Raw genomic sequence first — 17,009 nt, forward strand, 5'->3', positions numbered from 1 at the left:
GTTCTTGCTTCACTTTTAGCAGAATTCATGTTGCTGTGGTAGAGGTTCTTTTCAAACTGTCTTATTCTTCTTAGTGCCTCAAACTAGATCCTATTTAGACATGAATGATAAGTTAGTGTGAGTTTATTTTGGAAATATGTTTTGCAAAAAAAAATTTGAAATCCATGCATGGTTTTTGCATGATATGCATTTTCCATGAACTTTTTGAAAACCCCTTATATATGAGAATACTTACATAGTGAGCATTCTTTGCTGAAACCTCTCTCCTAAGCTCCATACAGCATATATAAGTACTTGGTATGAAGGCCCCTAGATGGTGCCAAAGGTAGATATTTCACATTTAACATGAGTCAAAAAAAAAAAAAAAAAAAAAAAAAAAACAAAAGCAAACAAACAAAAAAAACCATCTTTGTTCTATCTCCCTTTCTTGTAATTGCTCATCTCTAGTGAAATTGTTTTGATTTGGCCTCCTAAATGTTTTCATGTTTTACTTCTCCATTCCCATACCCTATACTTTTTCCAAGCTCTCATTTCTGCTCACCTGGATTATTGCAGAAGTTTTCAAACTAATTTTCTTGCCTCAATATACAACCCTTTAATTTTTATCCAGAGGAATCCACTTAACCATGTAAGATTATTTAACATCCCTCCTAAAAATCCTGAAGTGGCTCTCCTGTAACTTTTAGTTTATAAGTTCAAACTCTTTGTCTTAGCATGTGAGGTACATGGTGATCTGGCCCTGCTACCTTTCCACCCTCATCTCTTCTCACTTAATCACAGGCATCCTATGGTGCAGCCATAGCAAGCTCTTTGCCTGAGACACACGTGCTCCCACCTTTTCCCATGCTATTCCCTCTGCCTGGAATTTTCTTCTGGGCTTATTCTCATTCCCTTTCATTCATCCTTCCAACCTCCCACTCCAGGCAAATCTGTCTTGATATCCCTCTCCAGACTGCCTCTGCTTGATGCCCTTTTTCTGGGCCCCATAACACTCTTGCAGCTTTTATCACTCCCTGTCACTGTTTGTATCCCATGGTATACTGAACAGCTTGGAAACAAAGATTTTCTCTTCTCTGTGCTCCCATTTGTTAGTACAAAGACTGACATAAATATTTGCTGAATGTATTCATGAATGAAAGGAAAGGAATAGTCTTTCTGAAAAGGAGAATGACATGAACAATGCATTGTGTTATAAAAGCAGAGTTGTATGGCATGGATTTTGGAGTCAGACATAAGTGTAAGTCCTGGATCTTTCACTTACCACCTTTGTAAAATAGAGATGATAAAACCGTACTGGGAAATAATTTAGTTGTTCCTAAAATAAATACTGAACAACACCATTATCTACAGTGTGCACGTCACTAGGTATATATTCATGAATAAAATTAGCATGGTCCTGAACTCATGGATCTTAAAATCTAATATGGGAGACAGTAAACAAATAAATATATGATTACAAATACATTGTGCAATGATGAAAGATAATTAGGTGAAGGGCAACTAGACCTATTTAGATGTGGTCAAAGAAGTCCAAAGAGAGGAAGTGAATACTAATATAGAAGCCTATGATACAGAGAAACTTTTCGCTTTTTACTCTTTTTGATAGTTTTAGAATGTTGTTCCATATGAACACATTATTTACTCTAAAATTGTATTTTAAAAATATATATAGGGAAGCAAAAATAAGTGACATAAGAACATCTGAGTCTATTTGTCTTAATTGGAAGGAAAGATCATTTCCTATTGAGAATGAGGTACATGCAGAACAAATAAAATCCACATAGAAAGAAGCAAAGATATGAAATAGTCACTAAGGACAATGAGAGGAGACAAGTGGAAGGATTAATGGCAGTGTTAGGCCATTAATGTGGAAAGGGGGTTACCATAAATTTGTATTCACATCAGCAACTCTGGTGTACAAGTAAAATTGTTAGATTTATCCCTAGCTGCAGCTCTCCAGTGTGGAGTAGCAGAAGAAAAGGGGGACTGCAGAAATAAAGATTCTGTCTAGAGAGTGGCTGAAGTGGTGAAACACAGGTTTTGGCGTAGTAGCAAATGCACTGTGGTCAGGCAGATCTCATGGACTCAAAAAATGTGCAGAGGTCAAGGAAGAGCAAGCTATGTGAACAGTGGGTGGGTGGACCCTATCTGTTAATGCTACACAAATCATTTCAGTACTTTCTTTTTCTTCTACCAAAGAACGTTGCATAAATTTTTAATCGTAAATGAGTACTGATTGAGCAACATATATTAAATTGAAAGGTAAAGGTTTTTATTAATAGATTTGATTTCTGAATATGCTAATTCTGATAGTTTATTGATATTACTGCTAAAAAGAATTGCTCTGGTAAGTGTATTGCCCCTTTCTATAAATTATACTTGGAAAATATCAATGTCAGAAAAAAGTCCCCCGCTTTTTATTGCTATTAATAGGTGGAAAAAGGAAGGAAACCTAGAGGATAATTGGACAAATGAATTACAATTTTAGTTTCATCTTAGGGTATCAGTGACTTGACTTTGGAATGTTTCTTTATTATGGTATAATCAGTTGCTGGCATTTCATATCATATAGCAAAGTGTGATGTAGAAGCTTACAGATGTCATCTCTAAAAGTACTATAAAATTTTAATGAGATTTTTCCATATTTTAGGAATAGAAGATGAACAAACCCATAACACCATCAACATATGTGCGCTGCCTCAATGTTGGACTGATTAGGAAGCTGTCAGATTTTATTGATCCTCAAGAAGGATGGAAGAAGTTAGCTGTAGCTATTAAAAAACCATCTGGTGATGATAGATACAATCAGTTTCACATAAGGTAACAGATAAAATTCTTTGTATTTGTAAATTCTTACATCACAATATGGAATGATTAATTGGTATAAGTACTGTCTAATGTGGCAGTTTAGAAAGTAAACCTCTATACTGTGGAGGACACATTGGTAGTAAGTAACCTCTTTTTGGTTGTTCCTTTTGCAATTTTGTCTTCTTTCTCCCATATGTCAATAGGGCTAATATTGTGATCTCTCAAATAAGCTTTTTGAGTTAGAATCAATATTCCCACCTTTGCTGTGGTTCCCAGTTTGGCAAGCCAAGTGAAGTTCAGTCTGCCTCACACCTCTCATTTCCAGATTGAAGGAAAATAAGAATGTTATAAGAATGTCTAGTAAAAATCTAGAGCTTAAACTTCAAAGTGTGTAAATCTCTAATGCACTCTAACAGTGTATTTTGGGAGTTTTTCAATTTGACATTTTAAAGTTGTTGCTTACAAGTGTACACTTCTGTGAACAGAATTCTTAAATCTTAGCCAGGATTTCTCAGTGCTATCATCAGATAATTTCAATTTTTCCTCTTTACTCATCTCTGCTCGATTTAGTGTAAAATATGCATGCAGATTTTATTTTTGTCAGTCATTGCATTTAAAACCTATGTCAAAATGTTTCTTTGGTAGCAAAAGGAAAAGAAGACTCTTTGTTATTTTCAGCATTAACCTCGGAAAGAACCTAATAGCCTTAGCTCCCTTGCAGGAAATGTTTCTCATAAGAAAAGCGAACATGTTAAAGTACTTGAAAGAAGCTTAAGTTTAAACTGTGTTAAGCCAATGTTTAAAGATAATTTTTTAATATTACTGTTAAAAACTTATGGAAGATAATTGGGGCAGTGGTGGCAGGAAGATAAAGCTCTTCTTTTTTTTTTTTTTTTTTCCTTTTTTCAAGACTCACTCCTGTGACAGAAAAAGCTCTTCTTTACAGAATACCTGCAAATAATTGTGAAAAGAATGGTAGAATGAGAAAAATACCTATTTGTAACCACCAATGAGTAACTGATTCTTGCAAGCTCATCACTGAACCTAAAAAGCATAAGGTGAAAGGTGATTGTTCTCATGCATATGAGCAGGATATGCACAAGATTTTAAAGTATTATAGGCTGGGCACAGTGGCTCATGCCTGTCATCCTAACACTTGAGGAGGCCGAGGTGGGCAGATTGCTTGAGCCCAGGAGTTCAAGACCAGCCTGGGCAACATGGTAAAATCCCATCTCTACAAAAAATTAGCTGGGCGTGGTAGTGCACGCCTGTAGTCCCGGCTACTTGGGAGGTTGAGGTGGGAGGATCACCTGAGCCCAGGAAGTGAAGGCTGCAGTGAGCCATGATCATGCCACTGCACTCCAGCCTGAGTGACAGAGCAAGACTCCTTCAATCGATAGATAAAAAGTATTGTACACAAATTACTTGTGAAGTATGAAAGGGAAGGGTACATTTTTAATGAGGAAATCTGAAGTACACTTCCTTTACCATGTGATCAAATTTTAGCACCAATAATAATGGTACAAAATGCCAATATGTACCCCTAGATGTGATACAATGGGAAGGGCACATTATACCTATGTAGTATTTCTACCAAAATGTTTCATCGGAATTTAATCATGAGAAAGTAGTCAGATACATCTAGGCTGTTAGACTCATTCTATGACATCTGGCCCATATTCTAAAATACACTCCCACAGACATAGATTGAAAGAGAGCATGCACAAGAGCCCAGATATGGCACAATTTTATCAGTTATTCAATTGGTGAATCTAGGTGAATGGTTGTTCATTCTATCATTTTTTCAACTTTTCTGTAAGTTTGAAATTTTTTAAAATCTTTAGAGGAAAAAGAAAAAAACAATATTGGTTAAATTTTTAAATGTTAACTTTTCAAAACTAATTTTTAATTTTAAAGAAATGGAATGGAAAGAAATGGGATGAAAGCCGACTTTGTGATTTTTTTTCAATTTAATTGAATTACAGTTAAGATTGAAGGAATAATTTCCTAAGTTTTTGTGTATTCTGTTTCTTTCATTAAGCAGGCAGATTTATTAAAAATTATATAGCTATCAGAGTCTTAAGTTATGTGGGAAGTAATATAACTAAGTAGATTGAGAATACACTCTTATGTCAAATGAGATCTGAATTTGGACCTCAACTTGGATACATCATATTGGCTGTGTGGCTATGGGCTTGTTACTCTACCTCTCCAAGCCTCGCTTTTTCACTAGTAAATTCGTATGATAATCATAATATCTTTGAACATGCTCATGTGTGTACATCCTGTAAACCACTAAGTAAATACCCCGTAAGTACCCAGTAGATTATTATCATCATCTTTGGCATCTTTTTTCCTCCTATTTTTTCTGTCTCTTTGTAATTCTTGCTGGTTCTCTTGTTGTCCCATTTCTTTAATGTTATAGGAGACGCTGTAGGCAAAACGGGCAGGGGAGATCAACACCTGTTTTCATATGACCTCAGTTTATAAATGCTATTGTTTGAATGTGTCCCCAAAAGTTCATGTGTTAGAAACTTAATATACCCATTGCAAAAGGGTTGAGAGGTGGGACCTTTAAAGGGCAGCTGGTCATGAGGGCTCTGCCCTTATGAGTGGATTAATGTTGTCATGGCAGGAGTGGGTTAGTTATCTTGGGAGTGGGTTTCTGATAAAAAGGTAAGTTAGGCCCTATTTTTCCTTCTCTCTCTCTCTCTTTCTCTTTTCTTTCTCTCTCCCATGCACGTGTGCATGCTCTTTGCCCTTCTGCCCTTCCACCATGAGATGATGTAGCAAGAAGGCCCTAACCAGATGCAGCCTCTCGATCTTGGACTTCCCAGCCTCCAGAACCGTGAGCCAAATTAACTATTGTTTATAAATTACCCTGTCTGTGGTATTCTATTATTGCAGTACAAAATGAACTAAGACAATAGACTAATTTTGTTTCTTTGTTACTTACTTTTAAGGAGATTTGAAGCATTACTTCAAACTGGAAAAAGTCCCACTTCTGAATTACTGTTTGACTGGGGCACCACAAATTGCACAGTTGGTGATCTTGTGGATCTTTTGATCCAAAATGAATTTTTTGCTCCTGCGAGTCTTTTGCTCCCAGGTAAACTGATTGTGACCAGGGTGTCCACAATTAGGGTGGAAAGACAAATGGCCAAAATAGAAATGTTTCTTCTTACTCTTACTTTTTCCTCCTGGTAGATGAAGTTTACATTTGAGAGTCCCTTTCTTTCTTTCAGCACTCCTCAACTCTTTAAAAAGCAGCACCGACAAAGGACACTGTGGACCCTGCTACTAAGGTGATAGAAGCTTTGTAAGAGTCAGATAGTTTTGTGCCAATAGGAAGTTTAGAAGGAAAGACTTCACACATCTGGCTTAGGCTGTAAGAAAGTAATTATTCTTTTGAGTTCTTGCTTTTTTTCATCTTCAACTTCTACCCTGATGAGATTCTATGATCATAATTTTAAAAAATTGTATTCTGATGTGTTAGTGTCTAGTTGCCTTCCTTATAACCTTTCTTTTCTTCCTTTGATGCCTTTCACACTAGTGGTTCTGAACCTTTATCATGCATAAGAATCACTTAGGTTCTGGTTAAACATGTAGATTCCTAGGGTCTGTTCCAAATCTATGTATTCAGAATTCTGGAATTGGGTTTAAGGTCTATATTCTTAAACAAGTGCTTCAGTGCCTCTGATATAGGTGGCTCATGGATTACTGTTTGAAAACACTGCCTTACTCTCTTTACCCATATTCATTATAACTTACAGATTCTTACTAGGTAGCTTCTTGTGTGTGCTGTGAGAATATGAGACCAACCTGTAGAAACTGGAATGATATTAAATGAACCAAGTTTCAGTTTAACTTTTTCACAACCACTTCTTATTACTGAAAAACCACTTGTGTCTTACTTCATTTGTTAGATGCTGTTCCCAAAACTAATACACTACCTTCTAAAGAAGCTGTAACAGTTCAACAAAAACAGATGCCTTTCTATGACAAAGACAGGACATTGATGACACCTCTGCAGAATCTTGAACAAAGCTATATGCCACTTGACTCCTCAAGTCCAGAAAATAAAAGTTTAGAAGTTAGTGATACACGTAAGTAACATTTTCAGTGCTTTCTACTAGTGGATTTGTCATTAAGACTAGCAGTGCTTTAAAAGAAAGCTTTTGTTCTTTTGTTTGTGCAGCAATCACAGGCACACTGGCAATAGCTCTTTTGTGAGTTTTTTCCTCCTGATATATTAAGAACCATCTTCTTTGTGTTAATCAGTGATTAGAGGCAATAGGACATGCAAACAACCAGAGAAGCTATAAAAAAAAAATAAGTAAATATTTACATAACTTGGAAGGGTCACTTTTTAAAATAAAATATGTGACTAGAGTTTTGGGTAGGTAGACTAGACCCACTCAAATGTGTGACTAGAATTTTGGGTGGGTGACTACAGTGTTCAGAGGGTAGGATCACCAAACAGAATTCTCAAGAAAAACTTATAATTTGTATTTTAGAAATGGTTTTATATTCTCCCGTCTTGTCTAATTCAAAATCATAAATATTTACATACATGTGAAATCTTCAAATGAGAAAATATTAGAATTATTAAAACGTATTTTTAAAATTTAAGCATGTTTTTCTTATTTTGACATTATAGGTTTTCACAGTTTTTCATTTTATGAATTGAAGAATGTCACAAATAACTTTGATGAACGACCCATTTCTGTTGGTGGTAATAAAATGGGAGAGGGAGGATTTGGAGTTGTATATAAAGGCTACGTAAATAATGCAACTGTGGCAGTAAAGAAGCTTGCAGCAGTAAGTTATATTTTCAGGAATAAAGAGTTGCTTCATAGTGTGCTCTATAATAAAGTTAATCTTTAGGAAATACATTATTTCAGTATGTATTTTCTTTAAATAAACATCATTCTACATAGTAGTTCTTAAAATTTAAAAATCTGTTGAATGCTATGGACCCTACCCCTAGAAAAATGTAGTTATGTACATATACACACAATCATACATACAATTTTGGAAGATCCACAAACTAAAGTTGAGAAGCCCTGCTCCACATAGTGCCTCATATGTAATCAAGATTAAAATGGTAAGAAACCAGGAAAACTATTTTTAAAAAAAAAACCATGTTTGCATTACTTTTCCCATTTAAAAATAAAGTTTATGAAGTATACATTAAGAAAAAACATTAAAATTTTTTTTATCCGTGTCCTTTGTTGCCATTTCTACTGGAGTGTTCACCTTTTACTTATTGACTAGTTATATTCTAAACCTTTTGTTAGAGCCTAAAAATATCAATAGAATGCATATGTATGTGATAAAGATAGTCACTCTTTGTCATATACATTGCAGGGCTTTTGTAGGTTTTGTTTTCCATTTTGCACTAAAATTGCGTATGTTTTCTGTTTCCTAGAATATTTTTTCAAATTTTTTGTGTAGTGAAATTTCATGCTATTTCATTTTGTTTCCACAACTCAGTGAAATTTATATATATTTTTCATTCCACTAACCAGCCATGGACCTTGAGCAAATCGCTAGTATTTCTAGATCTCAGTTGTTCTGTAGAATTGGGAGAATAATACCTTATTGTTTTAAAGAAAGGGAGATGAGCCAGCTGATCTCTTGATCCCTCTGAGCATTAGGAACCTTAGAATTGTGCAGTATTACACTGTATATTTTATTTTTTCAGATGGTTGACATTACTACTGAAGAACTGAAACAGCAGTTTGATCAAGAAATAAAAGTAATGGCAAAGTAAGTCTTAATTTGGCAGTGCGGTGTAGTGGAAAGGAAAAAGACAAGGAGTAAGGAACCTGGTTCACTCTAGAGTATGCCATGAACTAGTGATGTTTGCACATATATGAAATTAAAATTAAGTGTTTAGAGAAATTGAAAGTACTTTTGGCTCCATAATTCTATGATTACATATACTCATATGCCTGGAGATTAAATAGCAGTCATTTTTATTTATTTATTTATTTTGAGATGGAGTCTCACTGTGTCACCCAAGCTGGAGTGCAGTGGCACCATCTCGGCTCACTGCAACCTCTGCCTCCCAGGTTCAAGCGATTCTCCTGCCTCAGCCTCCCGAGTAGCTGGGACTTCAGGTGTGTGCCATCATGCCTGGCTAATTTTTCTTGTATTTTTAGTAGAGGTGGGGTTTCACCGTGTTAGCCAGGATGGTCTTGATCTCGACCTCATGATCTGCCTGCCTCAGCCTCCCCAAGTGCTGGGATTACAGGCAGGAGCCACTGCGCTTGACCGCAGTCATTATTTTAAGTCACAACAAGGTTACGTGGAATTTTACTATCATGTCCTTCATTATCATGTTTTCTACTTCCAGAATTCATGAGAGATCAATTGTAGAGATACTTAAAAAAACTATCTACAGAATATATAAAGTAGCATCTATACAGCAACTAGAGTCATGTTATCTGCAAAGATAAGCATTTACTCTATGTGCTGTTAGCTGAAGGCAGATATACTTTAAATAAACATCATTCTACATAGTAGTTCTTAAAATTTAAAAATCTGTTGAATGCTATGGACCCTACCCCTAGAAAAATGTAGTTATATACATATACACACAATCATACATACAATTTTGGGAGATTCACAAACTAAAGTTGAGAAGCCCTGCTCCACATAGTATCCACATATATATCTGAAGATATATATATACTTTATATATAAAGTAGCACCTATAAAGCAACTAGAGTCATGTTATCTGCCTTCTCAGCATTGACCCTGTGTGCTGGAAAATTGTTGGACATCATCAGGAAAAGTAGAAGGGACAATGGAGGAAATGTATTCTAATTATTATAGTAATTAATAGTGGTTGATATTTGAGTGTGTACAACATTCCAGACATTGTGCTATGTACCTTATGTGCATTGTCTATCTAACCTTTACAACTATTACAACTGCCCATTTTGTTTGTTAACTGAGATTTAGAAACGTTAAATAGCTTGTCCAAGATCACGTAGCCAGTAAGTGTTAGAGATGGGATTGAAATCCAGATCTGTTTGATTGCAGAGCCTGAACTTTTGATCTGAATCCTAATGGGATTTACCAAATTATACCCATTAAACCCACTGCTGTAAATTACCAATCATAGTTACTTAACCTCAAGTAGGAAGAATACACTAGAATTGACTTATGCATGGTAAAAATGATACACACTGAAAAAAAAATCAAACTTTTTGTTTTTAGTCTTTGTTTTCTCCACTTCTACCCCTACTCTGCAGTTCTAAAAGTAACTTGTTCACAGTAGATAATCTGGAAAATACAGGAAAATATTTTTAAAATATACAAAACCATATGCATGCAGGGCTTAATACCTAGGTGATGGGTTGATAGGTGCAGCAAACCACCGTGGCACATGTTTACATATGTAACAAACCTGCACATTCTGTACATGTGTCCCGGAACTTAATAATACAAACCATCTCTCAAATACATCACTCAGAGATAACCACTGCTAATATTTTTATATACTTGCTTCATGATGTGTGTGTAGCATTTCCCCATGTCATTAAAAATAATTTGAAAACATTTTAAATTATTGTACAACATTCTAGAATATGTGAGAATCATATTTTATTTAACCATAGCTATGTTTGTTTCTAATTTTCAGTATTAAAAATAAAGCTTCTTTAAAGTTCTTTGCACATAAATCTTTAAATGCAGTTATACTTACTTTATCATCTAGGGTAAAGTCCTAGAAAAAGAATTACTGGGTCGGAATGCATGAACTTTTTAAAGACTTTCTAAATACACATTCAAACATTCAAATGGCTTTTGAGATAGGTTTCAGTAATTTATATTACTACCAGCGCTGGGCGTGGTGGCTCACGCCTGTAATCCCAGCACTTTGGGAGGCCGAGGCGGGCGGATCACGAGGTCACCAGATCGAGACCATCCTGGCTAACACGGTGAAACCCCGTCTCTACTAAAAATGCAAAAAACTAGCCAGGCGAGGTGGCGGGCGCCTGTAGTCCCAGGTATTCGGGAGGCTGAGGCAGGAGAATGGCGTGAACCTGGGAAGCGGAGGTTGCGGTGAGCCGGCTCATGCCACTGCACTCCAGCCTGGGCGACAAAGCGAGACTCCGTCTCAAAATAAATAAATAAATAAATAAATTTATATTACTACCAGCAGTGCGTTACAATTTCAAACTTTACTGGTTCCCTATCTTCATTTAATATCATTCCTTTTTTTTTTTTTTTTTTTTTTTTGAGATGGAGTCTCGCTCTGTCGCCCAGGCTGGAATGCAGTGGCGCAATCTCGGCTCACTGCGAGCTGGCTCTCCCGGGTTCACACCATTCTCCTGCCTCAGCCCCCTGAGTAGCTGGGACTACAGGCACTCGCCACCACACCCAGCTAATTTCGTTTTATATTTTTAGTAGAGACGGCGTTTCACCATGTTAGCCAGGATGGTGTTGATCTCCTGACCTCGTGATCCACCTACTTCGGCCTCCCAAAGTGCTGGGATTACAGGCGTGAGCCACCACGCCCAGCTTATTATTACTATTATTTAGTAAGTGCCAATCTCTGGACCTTACTAGCAGAATGATCTTGGCCAAGTTTCTTAACTTTCTATTCGTTAATTTTCTCATCTATAAAACAGGATAATAGTACTTACTTAAGTTATTGTGAGGATTAAATAAAGCAGGTAAATCACTTGCCACAATGCCTTGTATATAGTATAAACTCAGCAAATGTTAATTACTCATGTTTAAAATATGCCAATTTGGTGGAAAATGGAACACTTATTGCTTTAATTTGCGCTTCTTAAAATATTTATGAGAATAGAAGAAGTCATATTTGATATAATGAACTGCTAGAATTGTGGATAGTTTTGAATGAACAAAATGAATAAGCACTTAAATAATAAAACACTTATCATGTGCTAGATATGTTTCTAGGCTGTCATGTTTACATTTTCTCATTTAATTGTCTCAGCATCCGTATTACATTATTATGTACTATTTTCTGCGTTTAGCTGATAAAGGAGCTGAGGCTCAGTAAGGCTGTTAACTTGCCATAGGTCACCTATCCAGGAGGGGGCAGAGCGAGACTTTAAATTTAGGATGTATAACTCTGAGCCCTGTGTTCTTTCATCTTACCACAGATGCCTGCCGCTTTATTATATCGTAGGTCTCTTTAGTTTTATTATTCTCAAGTATATAAAACACTCAAATTAGGTTATAAATAATCCAGTGTGATTAAAGATCAAAAACATGTAAATTAGATGTGATTCAAGATCATGTCTGTAAATCAGTGCTTTGAGTTTGTTAGAAAATTCTTGACAGTATTAGCATAAAAATACAATGGACTTCTTGAAATCTTATTTGTGCCATCATTGAATATTGGGCTAAAGAAATTGAACATCAGCCTAGTCCTTAACCAAACTTATCACAAGTTCCAATAATCTGAATTATTTAGCTTTTACTATAAAATAGAAAGGTTTGGCCAGGTGTAGTGGCTCATGCCTGTAACCCCAATACTTTAGGAGGCCAAGGTGGTAGGATTGCTTGAGGCCAGTGGTTTGAGACCAGCCTGGGAAACACACAGTGAGACTTCATCCCTACAAAAAAGTTTAAAAAGTACCTGAGTGTGGTATGTACCAGTAGTCCAAGCTACTTGGGAGGATGAGGCAGAAGGATTACTTGAGTCCAGATGGTCGAGGCCACAGTGAGCTATGATTGCACCACTGCACTGCAGCCTGGGCAACAGAGTTAGACCCTGTCTCAAAAAAAAAAAAAGAAAAGAAAATAGATTTTACTTCTTTTTTTATTTTTTTGTTCATGTTGTCTTTACTTTTATTAACCTTTAAAGAATTATTAAGTAGTTCTTCATTTTAGCCTATCAAGTTGGGTTAAACATTTAACGCATAAATTATTACAGGCATAAATATCATACTAGATCTATTTAGAATTTAAGTGAAGGCAGTGATATGTTACTTCTTTTTTTTTTTTTTTTTTATACTTTAAGTTCTAGGGTATATGTGCAGGTTTGTTACATATGTATACTTGTGCCATGTTGGTGTGCTGTACCCATCAACTCGTCAGCACCCATCAACTCGTCATTTACATCAGTTATAATTCCCAATGCCATACCTCCCCCCTCCCCACTCCCCATAATAGGCCCCGGTGTGTAATGTTCCCCTTCCTGTGTCCATTTCTTCTAGATTTTCTAGTTTATTGGCGTAGAGGTGTGTATAGTATTCTCTGATGGTAGTTTGTATTTCTGTGGGGTTGGTGGGGATATCCCCTTTATCATTTTTTATTGCGTCTATTTGATTCTTCTCTCTTTCGTTCTTTATTAGTCTTGCTAGCGGTCTATCAATTTTGTTCATCATTTCAAAAAACCAACTCCTGGATTCATTGATTTTTTGGAGGGTTTTTTGTGTCTCTATCTCCTTCAGTTCTGCTCTGATCTTAGTTATTTCTTGCCTTCTGCTAGCTTTTGAATGTGTTTGCTCTTGCTTCTCTAGTTCTTTTAATTGTGATGTTAGGGTGTCAATTTTAGATCTTTCCAGCTTTCTCTTGTGGGCATTTAGTGCTATAAATTTCCCTCTCCACACTGCTTTAAATGTGTCCGAGAGATTCTGGTATGTTGTATCTTTGTTCTCATAGGTTTCAAAGTACATCTTTATTTCTGCCTTCATTTCGTTATGTACCCAGTAGTCATTCCGGAACAGGTTGTTCAGTTTCCATGTAGTTGAGTGGTTTTGATTGAGTTTCTTAGTCCTGAGTTCTAGTTTGATTGCACTGTGGTCTGAGAGACAGTTTGTTATAATTTCTGTCCTTGTATATTTGCTGAGGAGTGCTTTACTTCCAATTATGTGGTCAATTTTGGAATAAGTACGATGTGCTGAGAAGAATGTATCTTCTGTTGATTTGGGGTGGAGAGTTCTGTAGTTGTCTATTAGGTCTGCTTAGGGCAGAGTTGAGTTCAATTCCTGGATATCCTTGTTAACTTTCTGTCTCGTTGATCTGTGTAATGTTGACAGTGGGGTGTTGAAGTCTCCCATTATAGTATGGGAGTCTAAGTCTCTTTGTCAGTCTCTAAGGACTTGCTTTATGAATCTGGGTGCTCCTGTATTGGGTGCATATATATTTAGGATAGTTAGCTCTTCCTGTTGAATTGATCCCTTTACCATTATATAATGGCCTTCTTTGTCTCTTTTGATCTTTGATGGTTTAAAGTCTGTTTTATCAGAGACTAGGATTGCAACCCCTGTTTTTTTTTTGTTCTCCATTTGCTTGGTAGATCGTCCTCCATCCCTTTATTTTGAGCCTATGTGTGTCTCTGCATGTGAGATGGGTCTCCCGAATACAGCAAACTGATGGGTCTGGACTCTTTATCCAATTTGCCAGTCTGTGTCTTTTAATTGGACGATTTAGTCCATTTACATTTAAGGTTAATATTGTTATGTGTGAACTTGATCCTGTCATTGTGATATTAGCTGGTTAATTTGCTCGTTAGTTGATGCAGTTTCTTCCTAGCATCGATGGTCTTTACATTTTGGCATGTTTTTGCAATGGCTGGTACCGATTGTTCCTTTCCATGTTTAGTGCTTCCTTGAGGGTCTCTTGTAAGGCAGGCCTAGTGGTGACAAAGTCTCTAAGCATTTGCTTATCTGTAAAGGATTTTATTTCTCCTTCACTTATGAAACTTAGTTTGGCTGGATATGAAATTCTGGGTTTAAAATTCTTTTCTTTAAGAAAGTTGAATATTGGCCCCCACTCTCTTCTGGCTTGGAGAGTTTCTGCTGAGAGATCTGCTGTTAGTCTGATGGGCTTCCCTTTGTGTGTAACCCGACCTTTCTCTCTGGCTGCCCTTAAGATTTTTTCCTTCATTTCAACTTTGGTAAATCTGACAATTATGTGTCTTGGAGTTGCTCTTCTCGAGGAGTATCTTTGTGGCGTTCTCTATATTTCCTGAATTTGAATGTTGGCCTGCCTTACTAGGTTGGGGAAGTTCTCCTGGATGATATCCTGCAGAGTGTTTTCCAACTTGGTTCCATTTTCCCCCTCACTTTCAGGCACCCCAATCAGACGTAAATTTGATCTTTTCACATACTCCCATACTTCTTGAAGGCTTTGTTCATTTCTTTTTCCTCTTTTTTCTTTAGACTTCTCTTCTTGCTTCGTTTCATTCATTTGATCTTCCATCTCTGATACTCTTTCTTCCAGTTGATCGAGTCGGTTACTGAAGCTTGTGCATTTGTCACGTATTTCTCATGTCATGGTTTTTATCTCTGTCAGTTCATTTATGGCCTTCTCTGCATTGATTATTCTAGTTATCCACTCTTTTTTCAATATTTTTAGTTTCTTTGCGCTGAGTACGTAATTCCTCCTTTAGCTCTGAGAAGTTTGATGGACTGAAACCTTCTTCTCTCAACTCGTCAAAGTCATTCTCCGTCCAGCTTTGATCTGTTGTTGGTGATGAGCTGCGTTCCTTTGGAGGGGGAGATGCACTCTGATTTTTTGAATTTCCAGCTTTTCTGCCCTGCTTTTTCCCCATCTTTGTGGTTTTATCTGCCTTTGGTCTTTGATGATGATGACGTACTGATGGGGTTTTGGCGTGGGTGTCCTTTCTGTTTGTTAGTTTTCCTTCTAACAGTCAGGACTTTCAGCTGTAGGTCTGTTGAAAATTGCTTGAGGTCCACTCCAGACCGTGTTTGCCTGGGTATCAGCAGCGGGGCTGCAGAAGATAGAATATTGCTGAATAGCGAGTGATCCTGTCTGATTCTTGCTCTGGAAGCTTCGTCTCAAGGGTGTACCCCACCGTGTGAGGTGTGGGGTGTCGGTCTGCACCTAGTGGGGGATGTCTCCCAGTTAGGCTACTCAGAGGTCAGGGACCCACTTGAGCAGGCAGTCTGTCCATTCTCAGATCTCAACCTCCGTGTTGGGAGATCCACTGCTCTCTTCAAAGCTGTCAGACAGGGTCATTTGCATCTGCAGAGCTTTCTGCTACTTTTTGTTTAGCTGTGCGCTGTCCCCAGAGGTGGAGTCTACAGAGACGGGCAGGCCTCCTTGAGCTGCTGTGGGTTCCACCCAGTTCGAGCTTCCCAGCGGCTTTGTTTACCTACTTAAGCCTCAGCAATGGTGGGCGCCCCTCCCCCAACCTCTGCAATTAGATCTCAGACTGCTGTGCTAGCAATGAGGGAGGCTCTGTGGATGTGGGACCCTCCCGGCCAGGTGTGGGATATAATCTCCTGGTGTGCCATTTGCTAAGACCCTTGGTAAAGCACAGTATTAGGGTGGGAGTTACCCGATTTTCCAAGTGTTGTTTGTCTCAGTTCCCCTGCCTAGGAAAAGGGATTCCCTTCCCCCTTGCGCTTCCCAGGTGAGGCGATGCCTCGCCCTGCTTCAGCTGTGGCTGGTCGGGCTGCACCAGCTGGCCAGCACCTATTGTGTGGCACTCCCCAGTGAGATGAACCCAGTACCTCAGTTGAAAATGCAGAAATCACCCGTCTTCTGTGTCACCCATGCTGGGAAGCTGGAGACTGGAGCTGTTCCTATTCGGCCATCCTGCTCCGGGACCCAGATTTTACTTCTAATGTTGATTAATATTGGCTGAAAAGAGAACTATTTGCAGAAAATTATAAATAGTTACAATAAACATATATAAACATAAACATCATGTTAGAAATTATATATAACATACTATTTTTTTCTCTTTTTTTCTAGTAAAACTTTGAATAACTTCCAACCTACAACTGACTATATAAGTATATATTATAATAATTTTGCATGAAAAATTGTTTGTCACAGGTGTCAACATGAAAACTTAGTAGAACTACTTGGTTTCTCAAGTGATGGAGATGACCTCTGCTTAGTATATGTTTACATGCCTAATGGTTCATTACTAGACAGACTCTCTTGCTTGGTAAGCTATTTGTTCATCAGATTGTTTGGCTTTTTGTTTATATGCTGGAGTATTAATACTCATTTTGTTACTGGATTATTTAAACCAAATTCGCTTTCATATTTTTCCTGCTCTATGAAAATTATACAGTTGATATGTCAGCAACTGGGTTGCCATTTTATTAGGTGGTAATCCTAAATATAAAATTCAGTCAAGACTATACTAGGAAGATGCTTTTATATATTTTTATCTTCAAATAAGAAATGTAAACACCCATTTGAGCTTATTTGGAGATTATTTTTAA

General features: G+C 37.2%; 1 protein-coding gene across 8 annotated transcripts in view; it reads left to right on the forward strand.

Annotated features, from left to right (window-relative positions):
• Positions 1-17,009, forward strand: part of IRAK4 (interleukin 1 receptor associated kinase 4) — a 32,509-nt gene that overhangs the window by 6,834 nt on the left and 8,666 nt on the right. For 4 of the 8 annotated variants that reach the window (XM_005570616.5, XM_005570614.5, XM_005570613.5 and 1 more), the window contains exons 2-7: positions 2,651-2,820; positions 5,772-5,917; positions 6,735-6,914; positions 7,469-7,629; positions 8,516-8,580; positions 16,612-16,726. In XM_005570616.5, coding sequence (XP_005570673.2) covers positions 2,660-2,820; positions 5,772-5,917; positions 6,735-6,914; positions 7,469-7,629; positions 8,516-8,580; positions 16,612-16,726 — 828 coding nt within the window. In that variant the 5' untranslated portion in view covers positions 2,651-2,659. Of the gene's footprint in view, positions 1-2,650; positions 2,821-5,589; positions 5,657-5,771; positions 5,918-6,734; positions 6,915-7,468; positions 7,630-8,515; positions 8,581-16,611; positions 16,727-17,009 lie in introns of all 8 variants that reach the window. The other 4 variants (XM_074006653.1, XM_074006655.1, XM_074006656.1 and 1 more) reach the window with 2 other exon arrangements.

Source organism: Macaca fascicularis, chromosome 11, assembly GCF_037993035.2.
Source record: "Macaca fascicularis isolate 582-1 chromosome 11, T2T-MFA8v1.1".
NCBI classification, from domain to species: Eukaryota; Metazoa; Chordata; class Mammalia; order Primates; family Cercopithecidae; genus Macaca; species Macaca fascicularis.